Below are 25,212 nucleotides of genomic sequence, written 5' to 3'. Positions count from 1 at the left end.
AAATTAATATTTCACAAAGGCTTTATTTATAACCTGAACATTTATTTATTTGAAATGTATTTATTTACTTATCACAAGTAACCATGCCCTGCTCCTTATAAACCTGTAAAATTATCATTTGATTCAACTTTCATTGGCATTTCTTGGCCAAAATCTTAGGTAATTTAACCCACATGCCCAATAATGAAATTTATACGTCTCCTATTTACTATGTCCAACCAAATGGCATCCAAGTGCTAAAATAAAACCAAGTAACTAATGATAGCACAACATTGCAAGCCCACAAAAATGATTTATTAACACAAAGTACACAAATTAGTTAAGCGCTTTCATCAAATAGTATGACTTCGTCAGAACAAATAATATAATAAACTTTGAAACTTAAATAATACCCAATTTGAATTAATTGGCTAAGAAACTAACAAATCATGTTTTAAACATACCAGGTCTCATAAATAATAAATAAAATGCAGGTGTTGAATAATTAATTAATTCATCAAATACTTAAATCTTAAAAATACATGTATACTATATAGTATACCTATAGGATACCTATAAAAGCCACCATTTAGACCCATAGTCACAGCCACAGGTTCTAAGACACACAACCTAGCGGTATATGTGGATAGAAAATTGAAACATATCATTAATAAATTTCCACACTTGTTAAAAGACTCATGGGACTTTTTTGGTTCAAATTAAGCAAGACATCTGGCTGGCTGATTGTTGGTTTCTTACAATTGATGTACAAGACCTTTTCTCTTGTATTCCAAAGATGGAAGGGTTAGATTTTTTTGAAGAAGCCCTTTTTTCCCATTCCTCTTTAAAATCTGATGAGGTGTCACTTTTATGTGAATTAATGAGCTTGATTCTTGAAAATAATTTTATATTTTTTGGTGGTGAATATTTCAAACAATTGCAAGGAGTTGCTATGGGTGCTGCCTGTGCCCCTCTGTATGCCAACTTAGTGCTTTTAGGGTGGGAACAAAAGTATATTTTCAATCTAATATGGAATTCTTATCCTGCATTGCATATTATGGTAGATTTTTGGATGATATTTTTATTGTGTGGAAAGGAGATGTAGCAGGAATCTCAAAGTTTTTGGAATACATAAATCAGACTACTAGTTATTTAAAATTTACTTTTCAATACCATCAACAGGAAATCAATTTCCTTGATGTACAGATTTTTAAAAAAACAAAACAGTTTTCAATCGAAAATCTACCGAAAAAACACTTTTTGCAATGCATATTTACATTATACTAGTCACCACCCTATTCATCAGAAAAGAAGTATTGTAAAGGGCCAGGCAGTAAGACTAGCTAGAATGACCACCATAAAGGAAGACGTGATACTGAAATTCCAGAATTTAAGAACTATGTTTCTTGAGAGAGGCTACCCAGGACATTTTATTGATCCAACACTTGAGGAAGTTGGAAATAAATGGGGTACCTAGTACAAACCCTTATTGGGTAGTAGTAATTATAAACCCGGTGACATAGTCAATTTTGGTAATACCAGGGGTAGTACTAATTTTCAACAGGCATGTGTAGTACAGTTTAGTCCCTTGTATTCTCAAGTGAAAACAACTTTGTTAAAGAACTGGAACATTTTTAGAACTAATCCTGAAATAATTCGGATTCTTGGTGACAAACCTATTTTTTTCCACCAAAGAAGGTAGTAACATTAAATCTTTGGTGGAAGTTACTAGAATTTCTAATGAAAAGCAAAGAAATTCACATGGTAGTAAGCCTTGTGGTAGATGTCATTATTGTTCATACATAATGCTTGAACATGACATTACTATTAACAATTCCAATAGATGTCATATCTATTTGAAAAATGGTAACTGTCGTTCTAGTAAATTAGTATATCTTGCTAAGTGTAATTCTTGTTCTTCATTTTATGTCAGAAAGACAGAAAGGATGTTGAAGAACAGGATATATGAGCATCTGTACAACATGAAGAGTGGAAAATATACTAATGCTTTGTATAAACACAGTGTTTTGTGTAGGAATTTCAGTGGGTTCAAGTTTGGAATCTTGGACTTTGTTACAGTGGATGTGAGGGAGGGGGGGTGATTGGCAAAACAGGTTGCATAAAAAAGAATTGATGTGTCAACTTAGATTAGCTGCTGATCACCCCCCGGGCATCAATGAGCATCTTTCTTTTATGCCTGTATTGAAAGAGAAGGCAGAGTTAGTATAATCCACTGGCCGTTCAGTCAGTGAAGTAATTTTTAATTTTCATTTTTAACATGATTTTTTTTTTATTACATGGAAACAGTTTAAATATGTAATACTTACATTTTTACCTTTTCATAACTTGATATTCCTATAGGTATACTATATAGTATACATGTATTTTTAAGATTTAAGTATTTGATGAATTAATTAATTATTCAACACCTGCATTTTATTTATTATTTATGAGACCTGGTATGTTTAAAACATGATTTGTTAGTTTCTTAGCCAATGAATTCAAACTGGGTATTATTTAAGTTTCAAAGTTTATTATATTATTTGTTCCATCCTATTTACTATGTATTCGGCTAAACTGAATGGCTTTACAGTGTTTTTAATCCCATGAAGCTTTTGAAAATATCCTCATCCTCATATTTACCTGTTTTATACGTTTTTTACCAATCTGTATAACTCTCCCTCTGGCTTCCATTTTTCTAAGTCAAAAGAAAATCAATATGCTTTTGCGAGTTGATGGCACCAATATCTAAAGTTAGACTTTAAATTACATCATTCATCCATTGCTCACAGCGTTATCCTAGCATCATAACTCCAATATGCCCTCAACCAACTATGCATACATTGCATATGTTCAGGGATAGTAAGCCACAAGGGGTCTAGCCACCACATATACTTTTTAGCATAGAGCCGATCCACTTCAAGGGTCAGTTCCAATGAGTTATGATCTGAGAAGACTCCTGGCTTTTGACGTGCTCCACAGAAGTAAACATGTAGGAAGTCCAAAATATGTCCAATCTTCTGTCAGTCCCCACCTGATAACTATGATATGTATAGTCATCAATATCCAAGTTTTTAATCCTTCAGCAGTCTTCCAGATTCCATTCAGACTCATTCTTTCTAACAGCACTTCAGTATTACATCTTCTGTGCCCTCCCCTAAGTATCTTGGCCAACCATGAATCCATTACTATATTAAAATCCCCTCCCAAAAATAATAATCTAATCATGTGGTATAAGTGTCTGCATCTCCACCAACAATTCTTACCAAGATTAAATATCATCATTGTTTGGACCATAAAAATTAATCAACCAGTAAACCCTACCATGCAATGACATGTTAAGAATTACCCATCTACCCCTTTTATCTTTGAATTCCTGTTCCACTTTTTCAACCACTGAGTGATGAATAATAATTGCTACTTCCCTTTTTTGCAGATGAAGCAATATGCTTGACCTGGCCATTAAACAGTGTTCATTGTGCTTCATAAGTTTTGTTTCCTGTAGATATGACATCTGAATTTTATGCTGCAGTAGCCAATTAATGATAGCTTTAGTTTCACATAGTGGACATGCCCTTAAACATCCAGACACAAAAACTGAGGCCAGTTGAACAAGACAACAGAAACTTCAAATACAATCAGCACTAACCAAGTGCACCTAGAAGTAAGACTCCTAGCCACTTACAGTAATACACCACACAGGGGTACTACTATATAAAACCAACTGCAATCTAGCCTTACCTGACAAAAAAAAAATAGCATTCACCTTTAGGTGACACGGGTCACTCAAATGACATACCCAAAACATTGAACAATATTTAGCTACCCATCACTACACACCACATGCTTAATATCATGCCATGAGTAATGGAGGAAGTTAGCCTGTAAGTATGCTATGTTAAATAACAAGAATTGCCATGATATGATGTTGTCTTCACTGCCAGGGACCATTCAGACTAAAACAGGAATACAAAAGGAAATAGAAATGAAGGTGTCCCATTAATCTGGTATGAAAAAGCTGAGACTATAAACAAGTCTACCAAATAATGATCAAAGGCATAAAATTAACCGCCATGTAGACCACCAAACATCTCAAATGTCCTGTCCTCTGAGTTAACCTCTTCTCTACAGTCAGATAGGAGATTGAGCCCTAGCAAGACAGGTAGATTCAATGTCCTGTAATTCTGAGTCCATGTCCAGGGTATTTGTTGACTGGAATGTCTCACCATCCACCTGGTTAGTACCCACTATCATTGAAGAAAACAATGTATGTCTAGATTCTACTTAGTTGGTTGGCTTAGGAATAACTCCATCAAGCCCTTTGCTCTTCATGTGCACTGGGATTTAATGTTACCAACATCACCAGGCCATACCCTCTGATTTGGATCCACATCACTAGATGCTGTTCTGGACTTCTGCATAAGATTTGCTCTTATGAGTAGATTCAAAGTCTTTCAAAAAGCCTTCTGCATCTGCTAGAAGCACATTTTGAAACACCTGGGATCCCTTGGTTGAACTACAAAATAGCCAGATATCGTAAAGTCACACTGAAACCAAGGTCACAAGCCCATCATGGAGCTCAGGCCTTATATTTGGAAAACAGAGCTGCACTATAGTCAGGCACTGTCTAAACTGGATGCCCTGTGATGTTTAAGTTATTGCTCATGTCTATTGCCCTTTGTAATACTTTTTTCTTTGTCATTAAAATCAGGGCATCTGCAAATAAATTGCCTAGTATAGATTGAATTCAATTGCCTTAAATGTATACTATATATCCTTTCAATGATTGGAGAAAGTCCCATATTCAATAAGTTTTTTAATTCCTTTTTAACTGCACTGCATCTATTCCTTCCATTCCTTCCGGTAAGCCCTTAATGCAAAGATTCTTGCCCCCTATGCCAAATTCTCCAGCTCACCAATATTAGCCCCCATTTATAGGGCATGTGCCTGAAGATCTGATAAAGTCCTAGCATATAAAGACACCAAATCCCATTGTTCATTAATTTCTTGCTGGTGGGCAGCAACTGCCCATTGGATGCCAACAAGCATCTCCTCCTTTTTCTGTGCCTTCCAGTGTTAGCTTTAATATGCTTAACATCCTCTGTTGTGCTTTGCAGCACTTCAGTTATGATTACCAAAGGCACCCATATAGCATGGATGTCATATTGCAGGGAGGAATCTGAGTCTGCCATTAACTGTGGCTGCAAGTAGCAGACTGTCTCAGATGAGAAGATCTCAGTAAGTGCCACTGATGGATACTCTGAGCACCTGTAATAAGGCAATCCATTTAGCCTTAAAATCACGTACCAAGAACCTTCAGCCACGGGTCATTTGATTCAAAAACACTTTCCCTATAGTAGACTTTATGCAAAGCTTGTAGTCACACCATCCACACTATGCACATGCTTGTGCATGCCGTAAATATAAACTTTTTGCTGATTTAATTAACACAGCTGGCAGTGGTCATTCACACAGCCAAACAGTTGTTTGAATTACACAGATGTGCAAGGTACTTACCTTGGGCACTTCTGGAGCTGAGCATATAGCTAATTATCATATGCTTCTCCTCAGAAAATGCCTCATTTACATTTGTGGTAGGACTGAGAGGCAGCCCATCATGATGATGCACCTTATGGCTAATTATTATATGGCCCTCCTCAGAAATGCCTCATTTACATTTGCGGTAGGACTGAAAGACAGCCCATTATGATGATGCACCTCTTTGAGATAAAGCATTTTGTATGGTAAGACTATCTCTGAATCAGAGATGGCTACTGGCAGTGGTAAAGAGGCTGGTGGTAGATAGAAAGATAGACAGACAGGCAGGCAGAGATAGACATATTTGTTCAAATGCATATTTAGCAGATCAAAATGTATTTAGTTTTTTAGTTCCTCATATACGTTCAAACACATATAGAATCATAGTATCATATAATATACATAGCAACTGGGCCATGGGGCCATTTACACCTTGACAGTATCCAGCCTTAGACCTTACATCCTTTTTCACAGAGTGGTAGGCCAGTTAAATTGAGAGTACATTTATGAGCACCCATCCAATTGTCTAAGTCAGCTGCAACACCATGGGAATCATGGACAACCCATTCTAGTGGATACAAGGGTATGTGTGGCTTTATGTATTTAGCCACAGGAAACTTTCATCAACCTACTAGGGACACAGTGGTGGTGTCACAGGCTTCTGCATCCAGAATACTGCACCAGTTCTTGAATACTTTGCTGCAGCATGTGGAGGAGAATATGGTATTTCCCTGTTTTCCGGAGAAGAGAAAGTTGGTACTTTTCAAGACTTCTGTGCAGAAGCCGATTCTCCTGAGGTACTAGGTGCTATAATCTGCATCCACTTTGAAATAAAGGTCCCATCTGGTGAGCTAGGAAGGAGGAACATGAACTACAAACAGTATTACTGCATCAACTGCCAGGTGGTCTGTAATGCACAAAGTATCATTTACAATGTGTGCGTAGACCATCCAGACAGTTTCCACAACTCACACATATGGCACTCCTGTAATCTTCACCAAAGGTGACATCTAATGGGGGGTGCTGGATATGTCCTAGAACCTTTGTTCAATACGCCAGTGAGAAATCCATAAAATCTCACAGAGCAAAGATACAGCCATATCCACACACAAAGTAGAATTCTCAAACAGCATGTGACTGGGCATATCAAGTCATAGTTCTGCTGCCTGGATACATCTGGAGGTGCCCTGTGGTATTACCCTGCACCTGTGCCAAAATAATGACCATGTGTGCTATGTTACATAATATAATACTTAGAAAACAATTACAGCAGGATGGCTGAGTGCAGGTCCTGTAGTTCCCAGAACCACATGCAGCAGCAGCTAAGACAGATGAGGAGTCAGAAGAGGAGGATCCAGTAGCAGGGGTGGCTATGCCAGATGGAGGCGGGCACAATATGCCATGGCACTAGCTAAGAGGCACAGAAATGCACATACTTTTACTCCATAAGGTATGAGCTCAGCCTATGTAGACAGAAACAGTGATGCATGCAAACTAACCAGACCACCATGCCAACCAATGCATTGCATGGCTGCTCTGTGTATTAGACCTAGACAGCTGAAGTCAGATAGTCTTCCAGGGGCTATGACACTGTTATCATCATTTGCACAAGTGGATGAGCAAGCTTTACTACACAACTACTATATATAAGCAGATTAGACAGTAAAAATGCTGTTGTATACATGGGAAAACCAGACGTTGCCTACACATGCATTACCTGGCCACTATGTGCATCAGATATAGGCAGCCCAGGTCACTGACTGTGCAAAGGGCAAGGCACAATTATCATCATCTGCATGGGGGATTAAAGAAGTGCATTCTTTCATGGGCAAGTGTGTAAGTGTGAGAACTGAGGTGTAACAGAATGAGTATGTGTAGTTAAGGCCAGGTTTTCCATGTCTGGGGTGTGTGGCTATTGCATCGAATTTCCTGATGAACTGTGCATGTGTGTGAGGTATCATGGATTGTGACGGTTTATGGATGTGTGTTTACAGGGACACAGCCTCAGCAGCTTGTTTGCCTACACTATACTCTGACATACTGGACAGATCTGAGCCATGCATGGCAGAGAATAGTTTGTTGTACACCTCCCTGCCCTTGAGAACTGCTTTTGCCAAGCATTGCACTGTTTTTCCATGACCCTGGCTAAAGGTTGTTGTGTTACCTGAATGTGTTTGTTGGACAAAGTGTGAACACAACATGTCCAAGGACACAACATTGCCTCTGCTGAGCAAACACATTAACAACTGATACAGCTGTTGAAGTGCTACCACCATGACAGCAAGACCTAGCATGTCCACAATCACATTGATGAACATCTGAGGATGTACCAAATGACTGGCTTTGTGGATATCACCTCTCTCCAAAAGTTGATGCAGAGCAGACACTGCATGATTCAGATTCTCATTCATCCTATCCCGTGAGTCACCCACACAGTTCATGAAGTATCTTACACCAGCATGCACAACCTGCAATAGCCTCACAACTTCTTCTGAGGTCATGGTGGAACTCAACTGTGCCTCCACAATGGTCCTGCATGTACATTGGGTGTCAGTTACTGGCACAACAACCTCAGGGGGAGGGTGGTAACCATACCTCCTGTGTGTACCTCAAATGACCCCCATGTGGAACATCCTGCATACAATGATTAGGGGGAGATTTGCATATGTTTGCACCTGGGGCAACCACACCACCCTGATCTGCAGTGTCTCCATCAATCTGTTCACTCTTAGATGGTTCTATGTCATGGGTATGGGTAGCAGACTGATTGTGTCCATAGGGTGTGAAAGGGATATGGAGGTCACACTTCTAGGTCCGTCAGACTTAGACTGTGCCTGCTCATCCCTGTCATCATCATCAAAGGCTATTTCCCAATATCAAACAGGGATAGATCCATAGTGCTGATGCTAGACAATGTTTCACTTGTAAACACACCAAAAAAAAAAAAAAGCCTCAGTATAAGTATGCCCAAACACTACAACAATGTATGCAAGTGCTATAATTTCAATTACTAATAAACATAATTACTACATGTAAGTATGGGTAAGTATGGCTATACCCTGTGCAGGAGGTCTGTGCAGCTTGATCTCAGATCGATCTATATACAGAACGTGAGATAGGTATTAAAATAAATCATGTAACTATAAACTGCAGATGGAGGACTTAGTAAAGGGGCAACTACATACTTGGAGCATCACCAGTTGAAATCCTCTAAGGCCTGTTCATTTATGCCCCAACATCCAGCACTGCACTGTGAAACTCTGATGAGGTATCAGTGTCCCTGAGTGACTCCAGGAACTCCACAAACTCATTAAGTGGTGGTAGAGTAGACAGCTCACCACCTGTAGCCCTCCATTCCCATGTCATGACCTCTGCTCTGATGATGACCCTATGTATCATATCACTGGCCTTGTGTTCGACAGTCTTGTCCATATAACCTTGGTTACCAATAGTGCTCACATCATCAACTAACTGCTGCTAAACGCAGTCATGGACAGGCTTGTCAAAAACTTACACTGCAATAAGTCATCTATCATGGAGACAGAGGACCTGTAGTATCACCTCATTCTCAGGTTTTGAAAAATGTGGCTTGCATGAGGATGTGCCCTTGGTAGCCTTAGTCTTAGGCATATCCCTCTTCTTATGCAATAACAACTGGAAATCAAACTCCAGATGTGAAGTTGTTAAATCTCGCCATTTATTCTCACTGATGGGTTCGGAGCCAATCCTCGGCTCCAACATGGCCGATAGCAAAGCTCAAGGTTTGCCAGTAGCTTGAGACCAAGCCCCTTATCCTACAATGCACTGCTGGAATTACCTCAGATCTAGCTTGCCGCAGCAAGAGTGATCTTGATGATCCAGTCAGCACGGACCATTTTTTGCTAAATCACAAGTTTAAAAAAATTCTTTCTCCTTCTTTTGATAGATTATTCTTTATTTAGTGTGTGTGTGTGTGTGTGTGTGTGTGTGTGTGTGTGTGTGTGTGTGTGTGTGTGTGTGTGTCTGTGTGTGTGTGTGTGTGTGTGTTTCCCATTAAAATAATATAGTTTTAAGTAGGTTAGATTGTAGAGATAGTGCCCTGTGTTGGCTTAGTTTTCTTAGTGTTGGGCCTTTTCTTAGCCCTATTTAGTTTTAACAATTTTATTCTTGTTATTAGTATTTTTTAGTGTGGGCCTAGTTAGCCCTGTATTTAACCTGCACAGGTTAATTTTGTGGTGTGTCTGTTTCTAACATGTCGGATGAGAGGGAAAAGTCTCACCCCAAATCGGGGTTTAAGAAATGTCCAGATTGTGGACAGAAAATGTCAGTCACTGACGGGCATGTGCAATGTGTTTACTGTCTGGGGGCTAAACACCTCCAAGACTCTTGCAGTATTTGCCACTCTTTTTCCTCTAGGGTTTTCTTAGAGAGAAGGAGAAAACTCATTGATAGGGGGTTGCTGCAGCATACTTTCTCTGAGGTGTTGGGTAGCCAGGAAGGTGCCAGCACTTCTTCAAAATCTTCTAAATCTTCAGATTCTAAACTTACCAAGAAGGCAAAAAGATCAGAGGGTACAGGGTCATTGGTTCCACAGTCCTTGGAACCGAGTGTCCCTTTGGTTCAGAGCCAGCTCCCAGTCTTGGAGCCAGTCTCTGAGGTTTCCTCATCTCCTCTGCTCCAGTCAGCACCTTTGGTGCATTCCTCAAAGTCTTTGGTCAGCCTCTCTGATATGGATATGGATTGGCTAGTGCAGAAGCTTCTACGGGCACCAGGACTTGCTGAATTGTTGTTGGCCCCGACCACTTCGTCGGAGCCAAAGACCATTGAACTGGACTTGACTACTACTCCTTTGAGCTGTACTGGACTCTCGGAGCAGAAGGAGCCCGATCCGATAGTTGTTGAACCTATGGAACTGAGACCCACACCGGTGTTATTTGTTCCATCTACTCAGACGTCCTCGGCGCCGACCAAGGATGCTAGGAGCTGACACTCTCCTGTAAGGTCCAAGGAGGATAGTCGGACCGATTTGTCGGTGCTGACTCTTCCTCTCGGGGCTTCAGCTCAGATGAGCTCAGCTCCTACCTCGGGCTCGGAGCCCATGGTTTCGGTGCGGGAGGATCAGACGGTCCCTCCGGATCCGTCTACCCCTTCTCGTCGGAGCCATGGTCCTTCCGATGCCATGAGGAGAGTCCAGTCTCCTAAGACATTGTCGGCATCAGTTCAGGCTTCCTTCTCCCCTCAAGCTCCTGTGTCCACTTCTATGTCTACCGGTCCCCCTAAGCATAGAGACCCTGAGCCTCAAGTAGCCCCACAGGGCATCCCCTGCTCTTCTGAGACCTCCCTAGATCTCCCCACTGAGGAGGTACCCAGGAAGAGACTGTGCAAGAGGAGGTACTTAGACTCCCCAGAGGAGTCTTTGACATCCGACACTGACTTGGATGAGTCAGAAGGGTCCCCTCGATCCCCCTCTGAGGATATCTCCTTTGCGGAGATATTAGAGATCCTGAGTCAGAGGGGTGATTGGCAGTCTAAAACCCCTATTGAGGACAAGTCAGTGCTCTTAAAGGCTTTTGGGTCTCAACCTTCCACTTCTTGGGTGCCTCCGACTTATGACGAGCTCATGGAGCTGATCTCTCTTAAGGCGTGGGAGTCACCAGAGGCCATGGATCCTGTCCCTCAAAAGCTGAATAAGTTCATCTCTGCCCCAGTGGACAAAGCCTTTTTGACCAAAGGAGTGCCTGTTAATGCCATGGTGGTAGCTGCAGCCACCAAAAAGGAAGTGTCTGAAACATCCGCATCTATCAATCCTCCTAACAGAGATTCTAGGATCATGGATAGATATGGGAAATGCATGTTTAGTTCAGCGACTTTTTCTCTGTGATCGCTGAACTATTTAACAAATTTTACAAGATGCAAAGAGATCTCCTGAGAGAGCTAGGAGATACTCTCCAGGGTACGGAAGCTGCATGGGTTGCCGACAAAATCAACACACAGCACTCTACCCTAAACTCGGTTGTGAACTCGTCCATGCATCTCATATCTTATGCAGTTGATGGTTCAAGTAGAGCATCTAGTTCAGGCATTGTTCTGTGGAGACAAGCCTGGATGCGTCTCTGTTCCTTTGCGGAGCCCTTTAAGTCTTCCTTTATCAACACCCCATTTCATGGCTCATCACTATTTGGGCCTAAAGTAAAGGAAACTTTAACCAGGTGTGAGCAGGAAGGCTATCTGCTGTTGGAGTCCATTTTTCTACCCCTACTCGGCCCTATCCCAAGGGCCCTAATGGCAGGAAAATGTGGTTCCGTAAAGCACAGGGAGCCTTTCAGGACAAACATGGAGAAACCCCCTCTAGAGGCAGAGGAGGGGGTTATAACAGAAGATGCCACCCACGCAGCAGAGGGGGTCCGCAGCAACAGGGTGACAGAGGACAGTTCTCTGGTCAGCCCTACCAGCACTCCTGAAAGGAGGCCCAGCTGTCTGGCTCTGGAGGCAGTCAAGGGTCACTTATCTTTGTACCCAGAAGCCTGGCTAAACCTAACATCAGATACATGGGTACAAAACATAATTTCCAGAGGATATTTCATACCATTCTCTTCTCCTCCCACTCCTGTAAACAGAATCCCAAATGTTCCACCCAGTCTCAGGGAACAAGCAATTGTAGAGGTCCAAAAATTGCTAGAAAAAAAGAGTCATACAACCAGTCCCAGCAAACCAAGTTGGATTCGGAACTTACTCAAGATTCTTTTTGGTACCAAAGAAAATAGGAGACTGGAGACCTATCTTGGACCTCAGCAGACTCAACCAATTTTTAAAGAAAGAGAAGTTCCGAATGGTTACGCTTCAGTCCATTCTTCCCTTCCTAGGGAAAGGTGATTGGATGTGCTCCATAGATCTCAAGGATGCGTATTATCACATAAAGATGAACAGACGCTCCAGGGATCACCTGCATTTCTGGCTGGGAGCCAATCATTACCAGTTTTGAGCCCTGCCCTTTGGCCTTACTACAGCCCCTAGAGTGTTAATCAAATGCATGGCAGTGGTCACGGCTCACCTGAGGCATCTAGGATTCCAGGTGTTTCCATATCTAGATGACTGGATCCTCACCGCTACCACCAGGCATCAATTGACTCAGACAACACAATATACTCTGACACTCTGCCATCAATTAGGCATTACAATCAACTTTGAAAAGTCTGCCTTATCGCCATCGCAGCATACCATTTTTATAGGAGCAGAGTTAGATAACTCAACCACCACTCTACGTCTTCCAGTCGAAAGAGTCTCACTTCTTTGCAAAACATGTCAACTCACTGGTGTCAAAGAACAAAGCTACAGCAGCAGAGGTCTTGAAGGTGCTAGGTTTGATGGTGGCAGCAATCCTGGCTGTACTACTCGCAAGGATGCATATGAGAATCCTTCAATGGCTCCTCTTCGCTCAGTGGTCTTACCAAAAGCTATCAATGCACCACATGATTCTCATCTCAGATTCTTGCAAGAGAGACCTTCGGTGGTGGTTGACGTCTCTTCATGTCACAATCGGAAGACCCTTTGCCCCCACCCAGCAGCCACTGTGACCACGGACGCTTCCCTGATAGGGTGGGGGGGGCATTTTCAGGGAAAGACTGCCCAAGGCACATGGACGGATAAAGAGTCACATCTGCATATCAATATTCTGGAGTTGAGAGCGGTACTTCTAGCATTGCAGTACTTTCAGGACTTTTTCCTCTAGGGACAATTGCAATTCATACAGACAACATATCAGTGGTCTGGTACTTGAACAAACAAGGCGGAACCAAGTCTTACCCCATTTGTCGAGAAGCCCTCAGGGTATGGCAATGGGCTGTGTCGTCCCACCATTTTCTGATAGCAATGCACATCCTGGGGAAATCCAACGTGATAGCAGACAAGCTGAGCAGGGCAATACTGTTGCCTCACGAGTGGTCTCTCAACCGAGTTGCGGATTTGATTTTCCGCAAATGGGGCCAGCCTTGCTGCGACCTCTTTACCAATCACATCAATACCAAATGCAGAAGCTACTTTGCCCTAATACCACCTCCAGAAATTCCCCGAGAGATGCACTCGTACACGATTGGCCTCCGGGTCTCCTATATGCATTCCCACCTATTCTATTGATACCCAAGGTTTTACAGAAAGCAAAATCACTGGGAAGGACAGTTATTCTCATAGCCCCCTACTGGCCTCAACAAATTTGGTTCCCCTTCCTTCACCATCATCTGCTGGAGGATCCATGGATCCTGGACCCAGTTCCGAACCTTCTGACACACCCGTCAGGGGACGACCTCCATCCTTCACTGCAGTCCCTAAAGCTGGCTGCTTGGCTAATCCACTTCCCCTAATTGCCAGGCTTCATTCACTCTCAGATGATACAAGACAAATCCTTTTGTCTTCTCACAAGCCATCCACCAGGAAACTATATCACAATAAGTGGAACAGGTTCTCAATTTGGGCCAATATACAGAAAATCGACCCTTTCCACGCTCCTCTATCATCCATTTTAGAATTTTTGACAAAAACTTTTAAGGAAGGAGCAGCGACTGCCACAGTTCGAGTCCAGTTAGCCGCCATATCAAATTTCCACCTTGGATTCAATGGGTTGAACGTTATGAGCCATACGTTATCTAAGGCTTTTCTTAAAGGTGCTTTTCGCATGAGACCTCCTGTCAAAATCCCTTATTCTCCATGGAATTTGAATTTTATGCTGTCTCAAATAATTCTCCCCCCCTTTGAACCAGCATCTTCTTGTACTCGCAGATATTTGTCCTGGAAGACTATATTTCCAGTAGCCATTACTTCTGCCCGCAGAGTGTTAGAACTTCAAGCATTATCTATCAGACCTCCTTGCATGATTTTCCATGCTGATAGAGTATCTCTCAGAACAAACCCCTCCTTTTTGCCTAAAGTTTGTTCTGAATTCAATATCAGTCAGGTCATTGAGTTGACAGTCTTTTTTTCCCAACCACTCTAACAAACTGGAATACATGCTGCACAAACTTGATGTACACAGACAGCACAGATTTTATCTTGATAGAACAAAGGATATTAGAAAATCAGATCAACTTTTCGTATCCTTTTCAGAGGCCAAAATAGGTAATCCAGTGGCTAAAATAACCCTATCCAAATGGTTATCAGATTGTATATCCTTTGTTTATACGAATGCAAACATGCCATTGACACACAAACCTAAGGCTCATTCTGCCAGAGCCGTGTCTGCCTTTCAAGCTACGTTGCTCCTTGACAATATTTGTGCTGCAGCCACTTGGTCTAAGCCTCATACCTTTATCACGCATTACAAAGTAGATAAGGCTTCCAGGGAAAGGTTTTCCTTTGGTTCCACGGTACTGAAAAATGTACTTCTATGAGCCACCCAAGATTGAGGGTGCTAGGGACGCTACCCATCAGTGAGAATAAATGGCGAGATTTAACAACTTCACATAAAGAAGTTATGTACTCACCATAACACTCCATGTGAGTTGTTTAGTAGTGAAGGTTTTTGTACTGGTTATGGCAAGTAATTTATGCCTAACTTGCTTAACACCAGCAGCTTTAAGTTTCCAAAAAAATCTTCTGCGTTAATTAACTTTAAGAATGTCTTATGTAAGAAAATGGAGTATGAGTATTTCAAGTTTTTTAAAATCAGATAGAAAATATAATTTGGACAAGCAGGAATGGTTAACCTTAAAACAGCTTAGAAACAATAATGATAAGTGTGTATCTTTACAAGCTGATAAGGGAGGCAGTTGGGTTATTATGTCTAAGTTAGCATATCACAAAATGGTATATGATCAGTTATCCAAGGAGGATGAATATGAGAAACTGACTCATAACCCCCCTAACACAATTTATATATATACCATTTCCTAAGGATCCCACTTTCTATGCCCTACCTAAAATTTACAAAAAAAAAACTTAACTGAACCTCCGGGAAGACCTATTGTTTCTAGTTGTGGCCCTTTTCTTGAACATATGAGAATTTTTTTGGATAGTCATTTGAAAAAACTTTTATCTAAAATTCCCTCACATATTAAAAATACAAATGAGTTGTATAGAATGGTAAAAGATATGAGGTGGGAAGATAATTTTTATTGGGCCACATTAAGTCTTTGTTCACTAATATTTAGATTAGGTGGGGCTTAGCGCTAGTAAGGAAGCTGTTGGGTGAAGGACCACATACTACTATTTTGGTAAAGCTACTGGAGTTTGCGTTGACACGTAACTGTTTTATTTTCAACAATGAGATTTGCTTACAAAGGGAAGGTACAGCCATGGGGCGAACTTTTCCCTTTCATATGCTATAATCTTCATATCCCATTTTGAAAATGTTTGTATGTACTCTATGGATTTTGTTGTTAGATCTGTTGTTAAATATCAAAATTGCATTGATGATCTGGTTTTTATTTGCAAGGATGACACGAGAGCTTGAAGGGTTTATAAGAATGCTGAATAATAACCCTTTTGGGTTAGAATTCACTTTTGCTGTGAGTAGACATGTCATTCAGTTTTTGGATATTGAATTGTATGTGGATAGTGACAGTAAGCTGCAATTTAAACCCTTCTGAAAGAACACGTCAGTCAACAATTTTTTACATGCTAGTAGTTCTCATCCTCCACATTTATTAGAATCCTTGCCCTATAGGGAATTTAAGTGATTTTTTGGACATACCTTGGAAAGTCACCTGCTGGAACAGGAATTTATGCAAGTGAAGGTGAGGTTATTACAGAGAGGCTATTTGGAAGCCTCCATTGAGAAAGCTAAAAATAGAGTAAAATATGGCCATAGTGGTTCTTCCACTATAGTTGAGAGTGATATTCATAGGCCATATAGAGATGAAAGGAAGAATTGTGGGATAAGAATATTCTTGGTTACTAAATTCTACCCTTTTTCATCTGCTATGCAGAATTTAGTAGATAGTTTATGGCCTACTGTATGTTGTGATGATGAGTCGAGATGTTTATTTCCCAAGAAAGTCATGTTTTCTTATGGTAGATATAGTAATTTTAAGGAAATTCTCAATTTTAAGTGGAAAAGGGTAATAAGAAAGCAAGTAGAAATGTATACATGTGGTAAATGTAAGGTGTGTATGAGAGTGAGAAATATTTCTGGCTCCAGAGATAATGGTAAAAGGTATATGACTAGTTATAGGTTTGACTGCCTCTCTTGTGAAGTGGTTTACATAGTAGGCTGTGGATGCTCTCCCTCAAATGGTACATTGCTCAGACTAAGATAATGGTTAATGTTCACATTCTAGAACATTTGGGTGATGTTAGAAATAAGCAGATGGACAGCCCTATTGCAGATCATTTTTATAAGGTACACAGGGAACATGATGAAAGTTTGTTTTTTAGTGTATTAGTAAAACCACAATTGGTGGGTCGGAGCAATTTTGCACAGAAGGCAATAGAGTTGGAAAGTAGATTTATATTAAATTATAGGACACTTACAACTAGAGGTTTAAATTTGTATATTAATTGGAATGTTTAACTCATTTGTATGCTTAGTTTTACTTTGTTCACTTGGATGATTATGGGATGTAGCTCTTTAAGGGCTTAATTATTTATCTATTAATTGTATCAATTGAGAATTTGTATAAAAGATTGCCTGGTGTGTGAAAAGTTATTCCTCTGAAGGCATTGAGCTGAGATACCAGAACGCCATTAAAAATATTTGCAGTACTTGATGTTTGCTTTTTTTGTTTTTTATGTGTTGCTTTTTCTGTTGGTTTTGAGATGTGAATATAAACACTTAAGATTTATAATATGAAATGATGTGCAGTCTAATTGGATGATACTGATATTGACGTGGACACATATTTTAGTCTTCTCTAGTGTTTTAGCATCTGCCTAAGTAAAGGTGAATTATTTAAAAAAGTATTATTTAGTAACGTTATTTGATTTTTTCTTTGTTATGATTTCTTGTTATTTTCACTAAAATTATTTCATTGTTTGACTAAAAATTACCATGCAACGTTCCTATGAAAACAGTTTAAGTTGAGCTGCTCTCTGTGATATACTCTGACTAAGTGGACTAAAGTACATCATGGTTCTCTTTTATTTTAGGGTCCACAAAATGCTTAAAGTGCCCTGATTCTCAATGGCCAAACAGTAACCAAGATAAGTGCCTCACAAGAACTGTGGAATTCCTCGCCTATGAAGAACCCGTTAGTATAGCTCTGAGCACATGCACTGGAGTTTGCTGTTTGTTATCTTTAATAACACTTATCATTTTTGTTAAATACTTCAACAGTCCAATTGTGAGAGCAAACAACAATGTTTTAAGTCTTATCCTGCTCACAGCACTGACGTTATCTTTCTTATGTACTTTTCTATTCATTGGACGTCCAACAGTTCAACTATGCCTTGTGCGCCAGGCTGCATTTGGAATAGTATTTGTAGTATGTGTCTCCAGTGTGCTTGCAAAGACTATAACTGTTGTAATAGCTTTCAGTGCTACAAAACCTCACACTGCAATGTCAACGTGGGTGGGCCCTAAAGTACCCAACATTTTAGGTGTTTGTAGCACCTCTGTTCAGGTTTTTATCTGTATATCTTGGCTACTTACTTCCCCACCATTCCCAGTAGCTAACACAAAGACTTATCCTGGCAAGATAATTCTTGAGTGCAATGAAAATAATCCTGTATTCTTCTGGGTAATGCTAGGTTACATGGGATTGCTAGCTGTTTTAAGTTTTGTATTGGCATTTGTAGCAAGAAAGCTACCTGACAGCTTCAATGAGGCCAAATTTATAACCTTCAGCATGCTGGCTTTTGTGTCTGTCTGGTTGTCCTTCATTCCTGCCTACCTGAGCACACAAGGAAAATTTGCTGTTGTTGTTGAGATATTTGCAGTTATATTTTCCAGTGGAAGTCTGTTGTTCTGTATATTTTCCCCTAAAGTTTACATCATTATATTCAAACCGTTCATGAACACCAGGGAATATTTAATACGAAAATGAGTTTTTGATGACAGCATAAACAAGTACTAGGCTAGTACAGTTGTACTCTATTTGTTTATATAATATTACCATAATGGACTTATAGTGTTTTATTAACAAACAACACTATCCAAAACTATCTAAAACTGTAATAGAAATTATTATGAGATAAAAAAAATGAAATGAGATCCAGATGTTTATTTCTTTTAGTTAACACTTTAAGAATTGCTTATTGCAAATCTATAGCATGTTTTAGCCCTGTTATCATTATATGTGCTATCTACCTATCTCTCTCTCTCTCTATATATATATATATATATATATATGTCTGTCTCTTTATGTATTTGTGTATATATACATAAATATATATATATATATATATATATATATATATATATATATATATATATATATATATATATATAGATATTATATGGGCTACTGTTGCCGAAGGAGGAGAAGAGAGGGAAGGCATGCCCAAAGGCTGGTAAAGGCTAGGACTATGGTAGTGAGGGTCAGAACTTTGAATGTTGGCAGTATGACTGGTATAGGGAGAGAGCTAGCTGATATGATGGACAGAAGGAAGGCTGGTATATTGTGTGTGCAAGAGACCATATGGAAGGGGAGCAAGGCTAGGTGTAACGGAGGTGGGTTCAAACTGTTTTATCATGGTATGGATGAGAGGAGAAATGGGGTAGGGGTTATCCCAAAGGAACAGTATGCCATGAGTGTTTTGGAGGTGAAAAGAGTGTCAGATAGATTGATGTCTATGAAGCTGGAAATTGATGATGTAATGATGAATGTTGTTAGTGCATATGCTTCACAAGTTGGGTGTGCGATGGATGAGAAAGAAAAATTTTGGAGTGAGGTGGATGAAGTGGTGATGACTGTACCCAAGGGTGAAAGAGTGGTGATTAGAGCAGATTTTAATGGGCATGTTGGTGAAAGGAACAGAGGGGATGAGGAAGTGATGGGTAGGTATGGTGTTACGCAAAGGAATGCAAAAGGTCAGATGCTTGTGGATTTTGAGAAAAGGATGGACATGGCTGTGGTGAATACGTATTTTAACAAGAGGGAGGAGCATAGGGTGACATACAAGAGTGGAGGGAGATGCACACAGGTGGATTATATCGTATGTAAAAGGGCCAGTCTGAAGGAGATTGGAGACTGTAAAGTGGTGGCAGGGGAAAGTGTAGTTAGGCAGCATAGAATGGTGGTTTGTAGGATGACATTGGTGATCAAGAAGAGAAGGAGGAGCGTGACAGCAGCACCAAGGATCAAATGGATGGAATTGAAAAAGATTAATTGTGAGGTGGGGTTCAGGAAAAAGTTAAGACAGGCACTGGGTGGCAGTGAAGAGTTACCGAATAGCTGGGTAACTACAGCAGAGCTAGTAAGGGAGATGGCTAGAAAGGTGCTTGGTGTGACATCTGGAAAGAGGAAGGAGGACAAGGAGACCTGGTGGTGGAATGAAGAAGTACAGGAGAATATACAGAGAAAGAGGTTGGCAAAGAAGAAATGGGATTGTCAGAGAGATGAAGAAAGTAGACAGGAGTATAAGGAGATGAGGTGCATGGCAAAGAGAGAGGTGGCGAAGGCTAAGGATAAGGCATATGAAGAGTTGTATGAAAGGATGGACACTAAGGAGGGAGGAAAATGACCTGTACTGATTGGATAGACAGAGGGACCGAGCTAGTAAAGATGTGCAGCAGGTAAGGGTGATAAAGGATAATGAGGGAAATGTACTCACAAGCGAGGAGAGTGTGTTGAGCAGATGGAAAGAGTACTTTGAGGGGTTGATGAATGAAGAGAATGAGAGGGAGAGAAGGTTGGATGATGTGCGGATAGTGAATCATGAAGTATAGTGGATTAGCAAGGAGGAAGTAAGGATAGCTATGAAGAGGATGAAGAATGGAAAGGCTGTTGCTCCAGATGACATACCTGTGGAAGCATGGAGGTGTTTAGGTGAAATGGCAGTGGAGCTTTTAACTAGATTGTTTAATGAAATCTTGGAAACTGAGAGGATGCCTGAGGAATGGAGAAAAAGTGTTTTGGTACCGAATTTTAACAATAAGGGTGATGTACAGAGCTGTAGTAACTGCAGAGGGATTAAATTCAGTTACAGCATGAAGTTATGGGAAAAATTAGTGGAAGCTAGGTTAAGAAGGGAGGTGATGATTAGTGATCAGCAGTATGGTTTCATGCCAGGAAAGAGCACTACAGATGCGATTTTTGCTCTGAGAGTGTTGATGGAGAAGTACAAAGAAGGTCAGGAGTTGCATTGTGTCTTTGTAGACTTAGAGAAAGCATATGACAGGGTGCCTAGAGAGGAGTTGTGGTATTGTATGAGGAAGTCGGGAGTGTCAGAGAGGTATGTAAGAGTGGTGCAGGATATGTACAAGGGTAGTGTGACAGCAGTGATGTCTGTGGTGGGAGTGACAGATGCATTTAAGGTGGAGGTGGGATTACATCAAGGATCAGCTCTGAGTCCTTTCTTATTTGCAGTGGTGATGGACAGGTTGACAGATGAGATCAGACAGGATTCCCTGTGGACTATGATGTTTGCAGATGACATTGTGATCTGTAGTGAGAGTAGGGAACAGGTGGAGGAGACCCTGGATAGGTGGAGATATGCTCTAGAGAGAAGAGAAAGGAAGGTTAGCAGGACTAAGATAGAATATATGTGTGTGTGAATGAGAGGGAGGATAGAGGAATGGTGAGGATGCAGGGAGTAGAGGTGGCGAAGGTGGATGAGTTTTAATACTTGGGATCAGCAGTTCAGAGTAATGGTGAGCATGGAAGAGAGGTGAAGAAGAGAGTACAGGCAGGATGGTGTGGGTGGAGAAGAGTGTCAGGAGTGATTTGTGACAGACGAGTACCAGTAAGAGTGAAAGGGAAGGTCTACAATAGGGTAGTGAGACCAGCTATGTTATATGGGTTGGAGTCAGTGGCACTAACAAAAAGGCAGGAGTCAGACCTGGACGTGGCAGAGCTAAAGATGTTAAGATTTGCACTGGGCGTGATGAAGGTGGACAGGATTAGGAATAAGTATATTAGAAGGTCAGCCCAGGTTGGAAGATTTGGAGACAAAGCCAGAGAGGCAAGATTACGTTGGTTTGGACATGTGCTGAGGAGGGATGCAGAGTATATTGGGAAAAAGATGCTAAGGATGAAGCTGCCAGGTAACAGGAAAAGAGGGAGGCCTAAGATAAGGTTTATGGATGTGGTGAGATATATATACATACATTACCATTGTGGCTCCACCTGGTCCACAGAGTGCCAGTTACATCAACAGGAAGGGTTTCCTGTTTCAATTGCCAAGTGGCTTACAATGCCCAGGGTATCACCTGTAATTTTTCTGTGCACCATACAGGCAGTTCTTATTTTTCTCATTTTTGGCAAACATCTGCTGGCTGACATCTCACAAGGTCATCTATGGGGTAAGTGCACATCTAAGTAGGGACAGAGTATTGCATATATGGTCACCATACAGTAGACAGTAGGACAAAACAATTTTCTAAGCTTGCAAGAGTAACATTTAAAAGATTGAGAGGTGTGCTGCTGTTTGTTACAGATGTTAGATCTGAACTGAAACAGTGGCCGGTGACCCCCATTCACAAACCCCAGACAATAGCAGAAATGGCATACAATACTATACATGCAGACATGGAATGTGGTGGAACCTGTTTTCAATCAACTTTAATGATACTATCACTGCCTTATTGCATCAATGAGACATTGCAGTATTTACCACAGGCATGCAAACTGATATCTAATAAACAACAATTTGTTTTCTCAGAAAAAAACATAGTTAAAAGCCATTCCACTTTTAAACTCCCTTGCATCATTCTTTGATTTATTTTTAAAAATTTTCTGAAGCTGACCTGAGATTCCTGTATGTCTTTGAAGGTAATCAAAAACAGTTTTATAACTTGAAGCATGATGAAATTGAATTGCTACACAAATTAAGTAGCAGCAGAGAATATGGGCTCATGAACCCATATAAAAGGGGTGGTGTAGTTGTTATTATCTGTTTAGATTACAGTGCCAAGAGTCTTGATTTAGTATATGATGAAATTGTTTCTAGCTTTTCTTTTAATGAAATGAATATAGCTCACCCAGGTTTAAATTTGTCCTTAAATGAATTACTCAGTGAGTGTTTACTTGAAAGAAAATCTGTTTGATTATTTAACAGTGCACCACCCCATGACAGCTAAATTCGTTGTTATTACAAAAGTTCACAAAAATGAGATAGAACCTCCCTATAGGCCCATTATATATGGAACTGGCTCAATGACTGAGCCTTTAGGAATTTATATAAACAAGAATCTGAAAGCAATTTTAACATTATTTCCACACACCTTGAAAGATTCATGGGGCTTTTTAGAAAAAGTCTGTGAGGGGAATTCAATAGAGCCTACAGGGAGCAATTTGCCATGTAGGTATAGTGGCATGGCCCCAACACAGAACATGGTCACCGAGCAATCCAATAAATAGGGCGGATAGGCATGCACAAGCGTGCATACACAGAAGTGTCCATGAAATGCAAATCACCTCATAAGCTGGTAAAATCCATGCACATGAAGTTGATTTGTGATCGAATAAGCAGAAAGATATCCGTGTAGGTGCTGTGTTTTTAGAAATATACGCGAACAGAAACCATGTACCAAAATGTAAAATGTAAACAGGTGCTGTAAAAGCCCCAAAAAAGGGTGGATATTGCACTGTAGGCATGCAAATGGCCAAAACTATGGCCAGTGAGTTCAAAATGAAATGCAAATCAATAAAAAAAAATATTTTTAATACATATATTACATTTGTGCAGCACACAGTGAAGCACAAACATGCCGTTATGCAAAACAAAATATTAAAAAGTGTAGAAAATGAAAATTAGACAGTTACAAACATATTGCATTATAGTGTCCAGCATGCAGAGTCTTACAATGGCAGGTTTCAGTGGTTGCTACCTAAGCAATCCATGGAGTAGTGAAGTTTCCAGGGTATACTGAATTAGCTGTATGTAAATGAGCTGGGGTAACTGAATACCAAAAAGGGCCACTATGTCCGCAGATACAACCCATGGTAGGGATAGAACCATGTAAGTAGTAGTAAAACAGGTAGGTGACATCAAAAGGGGGTATGTCAGACTACATTTAAGAGGATTGGAGCTCAGCAGCACCTGTTTGCGTTCAGCTAAGCACAGCTAAGCAGGGGATGTGTCTGATGTTGCTGAGCTGTGTTTAGCCCCCACGACATGTGTTTTAGCTGGTTTAAGAAAAGCTGAGCATGCCTGTGCTTGGAGGAATGTCAAAACTGCTGAGCACTGTTTATACTAGTGTCATCACAGTGCTTAGCAGTAAAAGAATTTGAAAAAAAAGAAAGAAAATGGAAATAGCCTGGGAAAGCCAATCAGGTAGAAATGACTGATGTGCCCTGTTCAACAGAGACTGGCCCATTCAAACTCCCAATGATATACCTGTCAGGTGGAATGCAGCATAATGAGCCAATCACACAGGCTGCATCTGCAGCACACCACTATAAAGTATGCATACACCCTGCAATCTGATTTTCCCACATACGCTGCACCATTGGAGTACACACTTGGGAATTTTAACTTACAGAATGATAGGGGCTGCAGCTGGTCTGTTACATCTGTATGTGCTAGAGGCTGAGGTTAGTGATGATGCTGATGCTGACAATAGGCCTAGACTGAGAAGGAGAAGAGTGCTCAGGCCCAGAGTAATCTTCCAAGGGCTACATGAGCTGAAGATTGTAGAGCACTACTGGGTGTACAGGGACATACTGCAAGAACTCACTGAGCTCTGCCTCCCTCAACTTAGATCCAGAGCCAACAGAGGTGAACCTATCCCAGTAGAAACAAAGATATGTGTATCTCTTAGAATAGTAATTACAGGTACTTTTCAAAGACCAACTAGGGACATACTGAGAGTCTCACAGTCATCAGCATACAGGGTACTCCACCAATTCCTGGATGCCATGCAAGCATATGCCAGTGAGTGCATTTACTTACCCCACACCCCTGAGGAGGGTCAGCAATATGTGTCTCTTCCACCATGTAGCACACAACCCCAAGGTACTGGGTTCCATAGACTTCACTCATCTGTACATCAAGACACCACCCAGTGAGGAGGGTAAAATCTACATCAACCTCAAGGGGTATCACTCCATCAAATGCCAGGTCATGTACCATGCCCAGGGACTTCTCATGAATGTGTGTGCCGGCAGCCCTGACATATATCATGACTACCACATCTGGCATGCCTCACAGCTCTACCAGACGTTTGCCAGGGGGACATCACATACAGCCATCTACTAGGGGATTCTGATTATGCACTGGAACTGTGGATGATGACACCCATCAGAAGTGCACACACACCTAGTGAAGAATGCCATAATGAGGCACACGCACAAACTAGGAACATCATACAGTGTGTGGTTGAGCTGCTCAAATCATGGTTCCTCTGCCTCAGTATATCTGGTGGCACCCTACAGTACTCTCCAGCTACATGTGCACACATGTTCAAAGTATGTGCCATGCTACACAATATGATCCTGCAGAAGCAGCTGCAGCAGGAACATCACAGAGAAGGGACACACAGTCCGCCACCAGTGCCAAGGTCTCCACAGCCACAGGAGAACTCAGAGGAGGAACCCCCTGAGCCTGTCCCTGTAAGCAGACATAGGCATGACCAATATGCCCTAGCTTTGGCAAAGAGGCAACTCATAGCACATGCACTGATATCCT

At 40.9% G+C, this 25,212-nt stretch overlaps 1 protein-coding gene across 1 annotated transcript in view; it reads left to right on the top strand.

The window, feature by feature from the left end:
• The window catches only part of LOC122790558 (extracellular calcium-sensing receptor-like), a 169,033-nt gene extending 150,566 nt beyond the window's left edge, over positions 1 to 18,467 (top strand). The window contains exon 6 of the mRNA XM_044058102.1: positions 17,572 to 18,467. Coding sequence (XP_043914037.1) covers positions 17,572 to 18,467 — 896 coding nt within the window. The remainder of the gene's footprint in view (positions 1 to 17,571) is intronic.
• The last annotated feature ends 6,745 nt before the right edge of the window (positions 18,468 to 25,212 follow it).

This window comes from Protopterus annectens, chromosome 16.part0 (genome assembly GCF_019279795.1).
Source record: "Protopterus annectens isolate FY-2018-M chromosome 16.part0, PAN1.0, whole genome shotgun sequence".
Taxonomy (NCBI): Eukaryota; Metazoa; Chordata; order Ceratodontiformes; family Protopteridae; genus Protopterus; species Protopterus annectens.
Note: the sequence above shows the minus strand (reverse complement) of the source record. Positions and strands in the feature narration are given on the sequence as shown.